This window comes from Branchiostoma lanceolatum, chromosome 12 (genome assembly GCF_035083965.1).
Source record: "Branchiostoma lanceolatum isolate klBraLanc5 chromosome 12, klBraLanc5.hap2, whole genome shotgun sequence".
Lineage (NCBI taxonomy): Eukaryota > Metazoa > Chordata > Leptocardii > Amphioxiformes > Branchiostomatidae > Branchiostoma > Branchiostoma lanceolatum.
In genome coordinates, this window is record NC_089733.1 from 9020162 (window position 1) to 9036488 (window position 16327).

At 39.4% G+C, this 16327-nt stretch overlaps 1 protein-coding gene across 1 annotated transcript; it reads left to right on the top strand.

The window, feature by feature from the left end:
* The first annotated feature begins 3858 nt into the window (after positions 1-3858).
* On the top strand, positions 3859-11265 carry LOC136446628 (uncharacterized). Its single transcript, XM_066445104.1, has 8 exons — positions 3859-3913; positions 4610-4869; positions 5515-5780; positions 6086-6470; positions 8272-8493; positions 8903-10161; positions 10503-10788; positions 11078-11265. Exons 1-8 carry the CDS (start codon positions 3903-3905, stop codon positions 11260-11262), a joined length of 2874 nt encoding a protein of 957 aa, XP_066301201.1. The 5' UTR covers positions 3859-3902; the 3' UTR covers positions 11263-11265.
* Positions 11266-16327: the final 5062 nt, after the last annotated feature.

The window sequence follows — 16327 nt, forward strand, 5'->3', positions numbered from 1 at the left end:
GAACGTAAACGTACTAAGGAAAATAATCAATTCGTAGATTCATAGTGCAAGTTGTTTACTTATTAAAGGTACACATGATTAGATGATAAATCTTAAATATATTAAGTAGAAATACTAGAGGCAGTTAAAGCACAAAATATACAGAATACTGATCACTACTCTGCCATGTTTTGTTGCGGTTTAAAGTCCCTGGGGGATGACGGGATATATCAGGAAGTAAATGTCCAAAAATTCAAGTCAAGAACTTGAAGAAGGAGAAAAGGTAAGTCGTTTTCTTCAAGGTTTTTTAATAGCAGTTATTATAAACTATTTGCTTTATCTCATGTGTTTCTTGGTCCCCCTGAAAATCCGTTCATGGCTGAAAGGGCCACCCAATTGAAACAAATCAAAGGAGCGAGTAGAAACAGAAGTGATCCCAACCGAGATTCGAACTCACGTCGAAACCAGAGGCCAGATCGCAGGCACGCACGCCTTAACCACTAGGCTGAAAGGTCGCGACCAGTTAGACTGGTCATTTGGAGGCGCTTGAACCCCACTGTTACACAATTAATAAATAAACTCTAACTTGAACTTCATTAAGGGATCGACCTGGCCATGGTGAGAGGGAAGTTTGAAGGTCAGGGCCAAAGTCCAACAGGGTCCAAAATTATCATTTCAGGTGGTCCTCCTGAGCTCCGGATCCAGCTACGACAAGGGTACTCCAAGTTTGTAAAAGGGTTGGCGGAATTAGCAGTCCAGTCCGATCGGCAGAAACGACTGTCTGGTCCTGATATATTAATTTCGAGGTGGAAAAAACAGTCTGACTATTTCTTTGTGTAGTTAGCAGTAATTGATAAAGTGCAATCAGTCTGGTGTGTTAGTACCGCCAGACGTGAAGTGTGCTCATTGTAAAAGGCATGCAAATGGCAACAATTTACGCGCTACACTGTTTTTATCATGCTTTTTTTCGGTACTTAACAAGCTTAAGGGACAGGGGCTTTTTATTGGGGGTGGGGTGGCAAGATGTCTGCTCTGCTCAGTCTAAATTTTATCTGCTCTGTGTTGTGTATATTTGCCTTTTCCGAGAAGGTTATGTTTTGCACAGTGTTCGTGTGTGTGTGTGTCCAGCCATCGATGTGTCTGTGAACAGTATAACTCGAGAATGCCTGGATGGATTGTCTTCATACATGGTTTGTGGGTAGGTTTTCTTGAGACCTCAAAATGCTTAGATTTTGGGCCCCCTAGCGGCTTGCTATGGTACTGCAGTGGAAATTCCGGTTTTGATATCTCGTGTTTTGGACATGCTATGGTAATTATTTTTATTAAAGTGGTAGATTAGCTCTTGGGAGGGAGAGTAAGTTGTGTAGGTTTGGGCCACGTAGCAGCTTTTTTGGAATTAGATATTCATTTGTATCATTAATTATATGTGTCGATATTCCTCTCTATCTCAGTTACATAGGTGAAGTGTTTGAGAGTCCTACAATGGAATGCAGCGGATCTGTACTAGTAGAATTTTTCTCATAAATTATGCTAATTGCTGGGAGGGGTGGACCTGTCCTCACACACACATACCCTGACCAACTTCGGTTCACCGCGGTATGCATGGTATGACCTGCACACGTATATATACGTATATACAGGATCCACACGATATGCACTGAACACAAACTTGCTGGACCACTGAGCTTGCAGTTTTTTGCGTGCACCTACGCAACAAATAGCTGCTGCGCTGTTACTTTGTCAAATTATTATCTCCATGAAAAATGGAGATATTGTTTTTGGCGTGTCTGTCTGTCTGTGTTTCTGGACAGTATTGTACCGTAGTCAGCATAACTCAAGAACCTCTGGATTGATTACGATGATATTTGGTATGTGGGTAGGTGTTGGAGCGACAAAGGACTTGATTTTGGTCCCCCTGGTATGTGACCTTGGTACTGCAACACAACTTCCGTTTTCGACCTAGACGTGCTATGGTCTTGATTTTTTGGTGACAGATAGCTTGTCACCGACAGATGTAAGAAAGGAGTGGTGTGGGTTTTGGCCACCTAGCAGCTTGCTCTGGAACTGCAGGAGTGATGTTGTCAAAATTTTCCAAGGAGAATAAATGAATGAAGGAACGATGGAACGACGGAATTCCATCATATTTAGCATGCAGGTAGCTTAGACAGAGATGTACATGATGAAGTGCAAATTATGCAAATTGGAACTTGTTTGCATAATTAACAAGAGTTCTACGACCTCATACCTTCGCCAAATGATTTTGACCTTTATGACTGACGTATTAGGAGTGTTTTTCATCAATCAAAAATCATACCAGTTGATCCTCCTCACCCAAATAACATAAGTTGTCCAAACCTCCTTGTTATGATTATGAGCTTAACAAAGAAGGTTATGCTAACATTTATCATCAATAATGCAAATAAGCTCCTTATTAGCATAATTTGATTCAATGGTGTTCACATTCACACAACTTCTAAATGCCACAAGTATGAAATTGCCGTTATTTACTAGTATGGAATGATAGTAGTTTCTCATTAATTATGCAAATTAGGCCTACATTTGCATGATGTCTATCTATTGACATTCCTCTCTTCCTCAGTTACAAATGTCACATATTTGAATAGTCATATCATGGAACACAGCAGGTTTTTAAAATTGCCTCATTAATTATAATCTGATTTGCATAATTATCATCCAATCATACAAAGCATCACGTAAGCTATCTACATACCAAAAATCATGACCATCCATCAAGCCCATCTCGAGTTATAGTATTTTCTCATTAATTATGTAAATGAGGTTCTCATTTGCATAGCTGATATCTATTAATATTTCTCTCTTCCTCAGTTACATATGTCACATGTTTGCGAGCCCTATCATGGAAATTGATGGATGTATAAACTTTCCTCATTAATTATGCAAATAAGTTACTGATTTGCATAATAAGTATCCAATCATGTACATCATCGCTCAAGCTATGTACTTGCAAAAAATCATGACCTTCCATCAAGCCCTTCTTGAGTTATTCCCTTTCAAAGTCTGAAGCAAAACCTGCCCCTGCAGTTCCAAAAAAGTTGCTAGGGGCCCCAAACCTATACCACTTACTCTCTGCCCAACGAGCTATCTACCACTCAAAAATCAGTTCCATAGCATGTCCACAACACGAGATATCATAACAGGAAGTTCCGCTGCAGTACCATAACAAGCCGCTAGGGGGCCCAAAATCTTATCATTTTCAGGTTTCATTGAGACCTACCAACATACCAAATACCAAGACAATCCTTCCAAGAATTCTCGACTTATTGTGTTCACTAAGAGACACACAGACATTCCACACCAATGAATACAGCTGGCTGACAGCCAATTTGTCCCTGGCAGTAACTGACGTTTCCTGCCTGCCTCAGGACCCCTCATGACCAACTTAGCACCCCTGCCCGTATCAATATCCCTTGAAACAACACAGCCCACACGTCGCAACCAGAACGCATAGTATGAGCATACAATTTAACACATTTTTACACTTTTCTCCTTAATTATGCAAAGTACTTTGCCCAAAATCTAATCATCTTGAGATTTCCCACATACACACGGACACACCAAATACGACAACAAACCATCCAGGCGTTCTCGACTTATCCTGTTCACTAACAGACACACAGACATGCATCAAAAAATAACCTTCTCGACAAAATTTCGTCGCGAAGGTAATTAGGAAAATCTATATTTGCAGTGTTTACCATAATTATAGGACTCAAATACTTGTAACAATATGTACTAGTATATGGTAGTTTATTTAAGGTGGAACATAAACAGATATCAGTTATGCAAATGAATTCCTAATTTAAATGAATTCCCTAAACTGATTCTTTACACAACTCCAGGTACAGTACTAGACTAAGTCCATCCCAGCGGATGTCCTAATCATGGAGAACAGGTATACTAAATTTGTTAACATGGTACTTTACCCACTGTCCTGCGTGTTACTAGTTTATCTTCCTCATGTATAACAGTGAAATTAGCATGTTCTAATGGACGGTTGATGAATCACTGTATTAAAAATTCACTATATATCAGTTGCTGTGTAGCACATTGTATCCAAACCTAGCCTCCTTCACAGACTTCTTGGACTGCTGGAATTTATTTTTGGGGGTAGCGCTAATTTAAGATTTTCAATATGGGCTAAGGTTCTCTAAATGTAAGGGGAGATCTCTCCTGGCATAAGAGAACCTATAAGAGAGCCTATTAGGTATTCTCATAATGTTACCTTAGCCCATGTTAGAAAACAACAAATCAGCACTCCAAACCCCCCCCCCCCCCAAGTAAATGCCAGTGGTCCAAGAAGTCAAAGGAGCCTAACCTATTATTGCTGCCAAGCCACTATTGTCCTCTCTGGAAATGTTTGCAGAGAGAAGGAAAGAGACCCAGTAGTATATAAAATTCTCAGGTTTGGATACCAGACACGCTAGCACATACATTGTGCTACTCTGAGTAGCAAAATGACTGAGTCAAGTAATCTGCATTTTAAACCTGTCAGTGATCAGGTGCATTACATATCCTGGTTAAGGGTGGGTTTGAGGTTAAAATGTTGTATATTGCACACACAATTACATCACTTACCCCTAATTTACAGTGACAGTGCAGCAGCAAGCTCCAAGAAGAAGAAAGATCAATGGCAAGGAGACACCTTCAATTTCCTACACATCAGGGAATGTTGGGCCAAACTCGGCGTCAGCGACTTTGAGAAAGACTTCGAGACATGGCGAAACAATTTCCCAGTGACTGTAGCTGTCTTGGACACAAACCTGATGAAGGACCACAATGCATTCAAGCATCACCCAAATGAGATTCAAGAGAAAGATTTCACCTCACCCGCAACTGACAAAGATACTGGTATGTTGCATTCCTTTTAATTCTTATGATGAATCTCTATGTCATTGTGCAGATAACGCCAAGTAAACTGAGACTCCATCTTCAGATATTCCATCTTTTGTTACAAATTATTACTACACTACACTAATGTCCTGTTGTGTGAAGCTGAGCTGTGATGTTGCACATTTTTACAAGTAGAGTCTGCTTGTCATACAAATGAAATTGTTGATTAACAAAATGTCAGTTTATCCAATGTATTCTCAACCTAATGTAACGCCACCCTATGTTATTATTGGTATGGTCCGATAGCCCATGACGTCACGGCTCTGTCCGCCATCTTGCATCTGTAATTGTTGTTGTCCTGTCAATAAAGCCCAGTGACGGTTATGCACCTTACTGCCTGTCTAGAGTCGTCAGTCGTGCTATTATGACGTAACTTAAATTTGTGAGTTCACACTCATATTCATAACAACACATTATATTCACTCACTCACTCACTCACTCACTCACTCACTCACTCACTCACTCACTCACTCACTCACTCCAAGGAGGTTCTTATTTTAAACTCCTTGCTCACTCACTCACACAGTACTGGATTGTCTCATGTTTGGTCAAATTATGATATGATACTAACAGTTATTAATAGTATTTTTTTTCTTTCTGCAGATCAACAACTTTCTGCAGATAAAAAAAAGGAGTATCATCTTCATGGCACTCGATGTGCAGCTATTATTGCAGGAGGGGAATACGAGGCTATAGAGTACCAAAAACAAGGTGACCAATTGCAACCATCTTGGTATGAAGAGTCATTCTGGAACGGAGTAGCACCATTTGTAAATCTTTACTTCTGTAAAGTGAACCTGAAAACTCAGAGCCTTGTTGATGCGATCAACCATCTAATTAAAGAGAAGAAGAAGGAAGGGGGATTGCAGGTTAGTGATATGACCCCTACATCGCAACAATGACAGGTATTCTGTGTGTTTGTTGACTACTGTTATATTGCACAGTATTGTGTCATAGTCTGTATAGACTGACTGATAATAGCTGTACTACAGCTAGCTAGCTGTAATAATATATGCCTAACCCCTCCAAGTTGGCACTGGTTTCACATCAAAAGGTAGCCACATGTTTGCTCCAAGAAGTGGTAATAATTATTGTGTGTAGGTTTTAGTAAGTTTTTCATTGAACTATGATCAGGAGACTCATTTGTTATTACACTTTAATGACCTAAATATAGGTGGATGTGATCTCCATATCCCTTGTGCATTGGACGTACAATGAAAAGGTAGAGCAGTGCATCCATGAGGCTTCACTCAACAACATCATAATAGTCTGCTCAGCATGTAACGAAGGACACAGGAGCTCCAACAGTGTACAGTATCCTGCTCGCTATGGCAATGTCATTTGTGTTGGAAGCCACGACTATCTTGGTAATCAATCCACCTTCACGGCTGTGGGGAGAGAAGTCGACATCCTTGGTCCAGGAGAGATAAGATCAGCTTGTCCTGTCGCTGACAAACCCAAGGTTAAAAATGCTATTGTGAAAGCTAGAGGAACATCCTTTGCTGGTCCATATGTGGCTGGTATGGTGGCAATCATCTTGGCAAATGCCCAGCGAATAGGTATGTACTGTCACAGAATGACATTCAATTTTCAATTAAATTTTCTTTGACATAGTCATAATGATTGAAATTTATGCATCATTGTTTATTGTTTATTGTTTCTTCGCATATATACAATATAAAACAAAGAGAAATAGAGTAAAGAATACATGCAGGAGAGGCCAGAAGCCTATACGGCTTTTCGGGGGCCTCCCCTAAACTACTCAAATGGGATTTTTACAAAATTATATATCATCGAAACTAAGAAAAACTAACGAAAGAAGAAATTGGAATTTTAACATAAATCCTAATGAAACAAATGAAAAGAAGAGGAACTACAAAGTAAATTTTGAGTTGTAAACATAATAAGTATTATAATGAATAACAATTTATAAAGAAATAGGTCAAAATTATACAAAAATAACAATCATATGAATTATTTTGTCATCAGATACCAAAGGAAAAGTGGAAAACAAGGAAAACAAACAAATCAGGAGAAAGTAATACTTGGATGTTCTATGACATCTATCTTTAAAAGTTTTTTGAAACTAGGTAAAGACGAGCAGGACTGTAGAATTTGGCTGAGATTGTTCCATACGGTGGGGCCTCTAAACATGATTGTATGTTGTTTTTGAGTAGTTTTTGTCATAATTGATCTTAAAAGATTATGTTGTCTCGTATAGTGGTGATGGATATCTGAGTTGAAATTTAAAAGACCTTTGTATTGTTCAGGTAGGGAAGAGCTATTATGGACAATTTTATGGACAAATAAGGCAATTTGAAATTTATTGATGTCAAATACAGTCATAACATTTAAATCACGAAACAGAGCTGCTGTGTGTGCTGTGAATGACGCATTGGCTGCTATTCGTACAAAGCGCTTTTGAAGGAGGTAAACAGGATTGATGGATGTTGTGTACGTACTACCCCAAATTATGTTGCAATAAGTTAGATAAGGGTAAATCAAACTGTAATAAAGAACCATAAATATGTTTCGTGACAGCAAAGATTTGACTTTTCTAATGATGCCTATGTTTTTGGAAATTTTTTTGCAAACAAAATCAATTTGGTTCTTCCATGAAAGTTTCTCGTCTATAATTACGCCTAAAAAACGGGTGTGACTTACTTGATTGATAGCATTGTCATTAATATAGATCCTAGCCTTTTCTTTATCGTATTTCTTGTTCCTTCCTACAAAGATAATAAAATTAGTTTTTTTTACGTTAAGGGACAATTTATTTGCCTTGAACCATTGATTTATCTTATACAATTCATTATTCATAGATGTTACTAACGTGACAAAATTTTTGTGGGACATAAATAAGTTTGTATCATCTGCAAATAACAGAGCAAATAATTTATTTGATACTGATGCCAAGTCGTTAACATAAATTAAAAACAAGAGGGGACCAAGAATGGATCCTTGTGGTACGCCACATGTTAAGACATTTTGGGAGGAAATATTATTTCTATTAGAGACGAACTGTTTTCTGTTAGTTAAGTAGTCTTTTAGCCAACGAAGGGCAGAGTCGGTAAATCCATAGGTGAATAGTTTGTTGATAAGTATGTTGTGATCTACTGTATGACTATCATTCATGATAGATATTCAAGTTCTTTTACTCTAAGACAGTGTTGAATTGGGAACTTACCACAAATGGGTTGTGTTGTGTACAAAATTGTTTGAATCAATTTTAAATTTGGTAACTTGGGTTAATTGAGTTTGTGTTCTGTGTATACTGAGTGTCAGACATTTTGCATGAGGTTGAAGAGGAGATGAAATTGGAGTGTGACAGTTTTATAGGAAGGTTGCATTCTTTTATAGGTGGACCAGATGGACTGAAGCTTTGTAAAGCCATTTCAAACAACGTGGTGATGAAGCAAATTCTACGTGAGATGGCGTCAGAACCCGGAGATCACACCCAGTTTCGTGGCCATGGCACTCTGGATCCACTTCGGATTTTTGGTTTCTCAGAGTCAGATGACTACTTCCGTAAGATAGTGGGAAGCATCACATCTCTAGATCTATCACCATCTCCTGAACCAGGTACAGATACATTCATTAAATTTTACCTTAGAACAAAGTGAATGCAAGCCAAAGATATAATTTTCCTTCAGGTGCTGGTGGAAACAAGAATTCTGTTAACACTGATATTTGCTATTATCATGATGTGTAAACTATGCTGCCCAGTTGATTTTTATGTACCTTTTAAACCTTAAGATTTGTGTACGTGGGTAAGGCTTTTCAGATGTGAGAAAATTTGGAAGAAATGGATATTATTGTGACTGTTATACATGTAAGTATGTACATGACCAACATTAGTGTTGTCTTCTTTCAACCATCTCCAAAATGGTGTGTGTAATTACCATTACTACCATCTTGATACCATGTACTAATGTAGATTTACTAACTGTCTAGAGCTTTCGTATATTGAATGGTATACTTTTTTTGACAGATCTCAATCTTAGGAACTATGACCTCAGAAAAGTGGCAATCAAGTTTATTTCTGAAGACCTACGTTGTGCAGATGAGATACGGAAGGGCACTAAAGAACCCAAGCATGTGACTCGTGCGGTGGAGCTTCTAGAGGATGTTGTGTTCTCATCATGGATGGATTCTATCAACTTATCTCTTCCTGAATATTCTGACGTATTGAAGCTGCCACTGAGCCCTGATCGTGATCATGCCAAGCTCGCATCTTCATATCAGTATATAGAGGAAAAAAGATCCATTGATCTTAAAGTCTTCTGTAACAAAATAAATAAAAAAGTTACAGATCGCAAGATTTCGTGCCTTGTGCTCCCTTCACCATCAGATGCAGCTTATGGCAATACAGAAGGATCAGCTGCTTTGCAGGAATTCCTGACCCAGCTTGGAGGTGACCTTGTGAGCAATGTGGAACACCTGTGTCTTACTGGAGGGGAAAACCAGCTGTTGTTTTCAGACATCAAAAAAACCATGCAGACGCTTCAAAAACTAAAATCACCTGATTCCGGACCACTGACAGTGAACTGTGAAAAAGTTGATTTGCGTAAGGTACCTGCAGATAGCAAAAGTCAGGAGAAAATCTCCAACGTGAACGTCATCATCCATCAGAGAGACCTTAACGAGAGAAGATTTCTAAAAGGAAGGGAACTCAAAGACATCCCCAACTATGTAACCATAGAGGAATGTCCTCCCGAGTGCCAACCCTATCACTATAGTTCAGTTAGTGAGCAAGCTGCATCCTATAATCAAGGAAGTGAAGAAGGCATGGCCTGTGATTTTACTTCATTGGAACAGCCAGCATCTAGAGATGGAGCAGCAGCACTACATGCTACAATGCAGAAGCATCGGTGTCGCCTTAAAGCAGGAGTACACGTCACGGTAGCGGTTCTTGGAAGTGGGATCTACATGGATCACAAAGACTTTGCAGAAGACATCATCCAGGGCAAGGCCTGCTTTGTACCCCAGGAGAGTTGGGATCTGTCTGTCAACACACTGGGAGTAGGAACAGCACTCGCAAGTATTGCAGCTGGGTTTGCACCTGAGAAAACTCAGCTTCTCATAGCAAAAGTAGTGGATAAACACGGCAGATCAAACCAAGCATGGGTGGTCGAGGCAGTCGACTGGGCATCCAAGCATGCAGCAGACATCATTCTCATCCCAGTAGGATTTGTGAAGTTTGACCACAGGATGTATGAGGCTGTGACTAAAGCTCAGCAGAATGGCAAGGTAAGAAAAAGAGCTTGAGACAACGTCATAGCTGTTTCTAACTCACATGGTTTTACAATCCTGAAATAGCGTAATCCATTTGGCTGCATTGTATTGATGCTGTTATATACTGATGATTTAAGTACAACAGCTGATATAAGGATAAGATCATCTTAGACATACTTAATATTACTAGTAATATATGTATCAGTATCACTCTGTACACTAGTTACGCTCATAATGTGTTATTCAAGTCTATATTTGTTTATTTCTTTTCTTTTTTTTCTTTGTTTGAGCCCTGTCTTTTTTGATACCTCAACACAATTGAAAGTATGATTTATGTATTTCTTCTATGTACTCAGATTGTGATTGCAGCTGCAGCTCATAGCCCAGTGGCACGAGAAATCTCCTACCCAGCCAGGCACGGTGACGTCATCTGTGTGGGCAGTCACTCAAGGACGAGCCCTGCCTCAAGCCACAGTGTGAGGGGACGTGAGATGGACTTCCTCGTGATAGGAGAGGAGCATCCAGTCAAGGCCGCCTCTGCAGAGACCACCAGGTCGTACAATAGTGTGTCTGGAACATCAGTGGCAGCTGCCATGGCAACAGCAGTAGTTGGCTTCACATTGATGTATGCAGAATCTGTCGGTAAGTCAAGTACTATGATAATGGTTAAATTCAAGCAATGATGCATTGTTTTGCCTGTTGTTTATAATTTTCTATGTCTTGTCAATGCAATATCATGGTATTTGACTAGGTGATAAGATGAAATACATATTGAAAGATGATATTAGGTTTGTGGACATCATGTGCATCAATGGAGGCTATATTTGATACACTTACCTCAAAGTCAAACATACACGATGATACTACCCTCTGTCTTAGCTTATGCTAGAGAACCTGCATTTTAATTACAGACATGTAAATTTGTTTCCAGGTGGAAAAAGCCTGCGTGATAAGCTCAAGTCCAACACGATGATACGGGAGCTTCTGCGTGAGGCCTGCTCTAGCCGCGGATACCACACACCTGACCGCGGCTACGGTACCCTGGACCCTGACAAGCTGTTCAAGTGGGGACCACAGCACTTTGAGGATCTTGTCAAGAAAATTGCTGGGACCTAACCATAGCATATATTCAAGTCTGTATGAGTTCTGTATTGACGTTTTTTGTCTTAGGTAAAGTTTGCGGCCAAAGAAGACGTTTTTCAGTTCTATAAGCAGGCTGCACGATGGTGGGTCAATGTGAAAAACAACTTCTTCCCCGCAAACTTAACCTAAACAATTTGCACCCCCCATACTTGGGTGCCATACTTCCCAGAGCTCCCATACTCCCTACTTACATGTGCTGCTGTACTCTACATACACATGCGGCTGATTTCTGACCCCTACCAAAGCAATGTGGTTAGAGCTTATATAAAAAAATGCAGTAGCTTTATTGGACTGTGGTATTGAAGGGTCATCTAATAGGAAGAGGCCCAGCCCAGCCCTCCCCACATGTCAGCATCATGGCCCAGACTAGATAGTAAGTGTAGTAGTATGGGAGCCCTGGTAAACTATCTTTGGACTCAGGATGGCACTCAGGCTATTTAGCATGACTGCATGAGCATAAAAGTTAATTTTTTGTGAATCATGAATGATCTTACATTGCACTTGTATTAGATTATCAGTCTACAAGTAAATGAAAAGAGACTGGATTGCACAACCAAAGTTGTCGATTTGAGACAGTAACATTATATCTTTGGAAAAAATTTTGTTGTAACTCATCAGTCAACCCTCTTGACGAATATGTATTAATTATAACCCCATGAAATGGATGTTTGTACAAATGACATTGCTGTAAACAAAGTACTATATTATGCAGAATTGATTGGGGATAAGCTGAGATTCTACAGAAAATGTAAACTGAATATTCCGTGGAGAAATATTTGGAACTTTGAAGAACGTTCCGCTGTCAGTAAGATTAGAGTTAGTGCCCACCCTTTGGAAATTGAAAAGGTGATGTATGAAACTACTTGTGTCAAAGACAATTTGTAAATGTATGGCTCCTCTAATGCAGTGAAAGACAAAAGTTGAAAAGATGTGTGCAGAAGTGTCCAAATTATATTCTTGCTTCCCCACCATTACTAATGAAGGGAGAACAATGATACGACTATCAAAATCAAGGAACCCACATTTTATTGAAGAAGACTTGTGAAGAGGCTACCAGTCGAGCAAATAGATTAATAGTGTTGATAAAAAGAGAGCAATGTTGGTACATTCTAGTAGCCACAATCATTAGGTATCAGCATTTACGTATTCTGTGACAATCAAATATCTTGACAAAATTTTATCTGTGCAGCTGTACATAATGCATGTACATGTATCTAGAATTGCAATGGATCTTATGATGTTTATCATTATGCAATTTTTATGGATTAATTTGATTTCTGGAGTGTACTTGTATGTTACGCAAATTTATGTTATGTTTATCAATAGCCTCATCTATGCCAGCAGAAAAGATACTAGCATGTGCATATATTGTGTATTAAAGATGGACCAGAATTATTTTACTGGAAAGGTTTGATTCACTTATACTGGGATGGACCCCTACTCTTTCCAATAAGTGTGGTGGGTTCTTAAATGTGCTTGAGGCGTGGCTCTCCTCAAACACGTGACTTCCATATAACATCCAATCTTAGGGATGTCCCTAACCAAAGCTAGGTACCCATTTTAACCTGAATGAAGTGAGTAAATTTGTGCCAAGTGCCTTTCTCATCGGCAGAACATCAAGGCATGTCAGGGGTTTCAAACCAAAAATGATTCTGGGGCAAACACTATAACACCAAACAATGCCACAGCTACAAAGTAACTGAAACACCTGTAATTTTTGTTTATTGGTTATTACGTCTATATAATCAATACTGAAGAGTGATATGCTGTAGTCTATACTGTAACAAAAAATATTTGTTCAATTTTAGATTTTTGTTGTATCAATATTTTTGTTATTCTTACAATAAATAATTCTATCTTATTTGTGAAATTGTGATATGCAATACCTTTGTCGCAAATTGATCTTAATCATGATATTTGCTCAATTTTAGATTTTTGTTATATCAATGTTTTTGTTGTTCTTTAACATATACAAGAAATTATTGTATCTCACTTGTGAAATTGTGATATATAATTGTAATACCTTTGCTGCAAATTGATTTTAATCATGCTGTGATTAGAGTGTTAATGTTTAACTATCTGTACTTCATAACATGCCATCATACCTGTGTAACCATTTGTACATGTAGCTGGGACCAATCAGACTGTTGATAATCTTGAACCTTATGTATACAACTTGAAACAGTTGTATACATGAGGCCATGTTGATTTGGTTGTAGGATGTCATCCCCGCGCGCATCAATGTCTGTCCATTTCCACACGAAAAAAAGTTTTTTCGACCATGTAAATCGTACAAAGCAGCTGCAAAATGAGCAAATAAATGCTGTGAATTGAAAAAAAAGTTATTTTGGAAAAAAGATACTATGTACTAATATTGTACAATGCCTAAGTCAATTCCAAAGCCAAGGAACAAAAATGAAGAATCTATTATTCGGTATACAATACTCGATGTTCAACCTTCCAAACCACGTAGATTTCAGAATGACAACAACTTTGTTTTTACCAAATGTTTTTTATTCGCAAGCTTACATCAGTTTTGGGGTTCCCAGGGGATGTCATCCATATAATCAAATCAACATGGCCAAAAGCATTGCAATGATCTTCATGCATTTGTACCAGTAGTTCTGTGTTCATATAGTGCCTTATAGATTTGTGACTTTGTGGCAAATAAAGAGATGCTAATTGCACACAAATGTTTGTCTTTCCTTCATGTCTGCTACCTGTCGGATTTTTCAGCTTACATCAGTTTTGGGGTTCCCAGGGGATGTCATCCATATAATCAAATCAACATGGCCAAAAGCATTGCAATGATCTTCATGCATTTGTACCAGTAGTTCTGTGTTCATATAGTGCCTTATAGATTTGTGACTTTGTGGCAAATAAAGAGATGCTAATTGCACACACATGTTTGTCTTTCCTTCATGTCTGCTACCTGTCGGATTTTTCACTTATCTAATGGGTATAGTAAGTTGTAATTAGACGGTAATCTAAAACCAACCAAGGAGATTACTAGTAACCTTGCCTAAGACAGAGAGATACAACCATGATACACCTTGATCGGCTGACTCCACAACACTGACTATGAAAGGGAGCTCCATTTGTCAGATAGTAAAGCCCCTGTCACACTTGTGCGTATGTACAAGTCCGCATGAGTTGCGTATTAACATGTTTTTGGGTTAGCCTTTAGGTAAAGTTTGCAGCTGAATAAGTCATTTCTTTGGTTCGATAACCAGGTCACACAGCGGTAGGTCAAAGTGAAAAACAACTTCTTCCCCTCAAACTTTACTTAAACCAAAGAAATGCTGACTCGCAACTCATACGCACTTTGATATACGCACAAGTGTGACAGGGCCCTAATGGCTTATTCTCAAGACTCAAACATTAACGGCTCACGTTTCTTAAATGTGATTAAGGCGCTCAAAGAAAAGGCCATCCCCACGCGTATTGAAAACTTGTGCACCTAGCGTGACGTTGCTATGGATGTTCAATCTATGATGTCATTTGACGTGAAACTTTGTCAACACGTCCCTGTTCCATGGCCATGTTTGTATGTAAGGTGCTTCAACAACACGTCATTAGTTTTACTCTCGACCAATAGTATTGACGGATGTGATCGCTGGGGTTAAAGGTGATGAGGGGCGTGGCAGGTAGAACTACCGATCTACCTGGGCAGAGAAGGAGTCGGTCGAGCCAAACACAGAAGAACAGCTGCAGCCGGGAGGCAACAACGTCCACCACAGTTCATCCTGTAAGGTAAGAGTATTTGTTACTTCTGATTATGATCAGTGATACGGGACAAGACAGTGCTCTGTAAGACATGACAACGTTAACCTTTTTCTTTTGAAGCATATGTGTCTTTAAAGGGGGTCGTCATACTGCCAGCGACTTTCGGCCGAAACAGTGTTGGTCGCAAGAAGGTCGCCCAATAACAAAATCGCCAGTGAATTGAGCTTATTTTTACCTGAAAATCTACCATGTTATGCTAGACTAAGCTCAGTGACCTGCGAACATTTGCCTATCCTTAAAAATCGCGTAGTTGAGAGGATCTGGGACACCGTTGCATTGCAGCTACCAGACTCGTAGCTTTTTTTCTGCTTGGTGACCCAGATTTAAGACGCACGGTCAAAGATTAGTCTTATCGGGATTTAAAGACTGCAATACCTGCTATAAACAAACTAGCAGGTAATATATCACCATTATTGAGTTGGTCGATTAGTCTTTCATTTGACAAAGTAGACTGTCGCTAGCTGCCCGAGGGGTGAATTGCAAGGAGCTTCCAATTGGCGGGGCCGCAGTGAATCGTATTAAGGGTCTGGAGCGGCTGCCATTCGGCACTAACTCAGGTGCCCCAGGTGTGGTCTATATCAAGGGTTTGAGGCACTCACGCCGGAAAGGACCCGTACTCTTTACATATAATTTCCGATATGTGTGGGGGGTTCTTTAACGTACCCGAGTTCTTAACCGTTCCTATCCGAGAGACGTCCCTAGCGAAAGCTACATGTAGGTACCCATTTTCATTCTGAGTGACTTCCCAAGGACACAACATTGGGCCTGTCAGGGATTTGAGCAGAGAACCTCTCGATTCTGAGGCTGCTACCCATAATGCCAACCGCTGCCACAAATCTTCCATTGGCAATCAATTTCCTAGTGTATTGATGGAGCAAATACATGTTTTTTCATCTGGAGTTATGTCGGCTGGTCTGCAGGAAAGGATTTATTGATTGACTTTACACTGCGTTTAAATGAAGTGTAGTCCGGACTGTTGACAATACCACGCAAACATTCGCGGGATAGACTTAGCTTAAAACGTTCATAACCCAAGACAAATGTGCTAAAACTACATTGCAACATTGGTAATCTATCAAGTGTTAAAGTTTGCAACTGGAGGCTTATATAATATTGAAGATGTTTTTTGCTGCGAAAAATGTCTATTGTTCAGCCTCCCACGCAATGTCACGCCGATTTGACGGCTGCTATGCTGTGTGTACATTGTCCTGCACTAATAGCTGTGTCACTGGGTACAAACACAAACGTACAG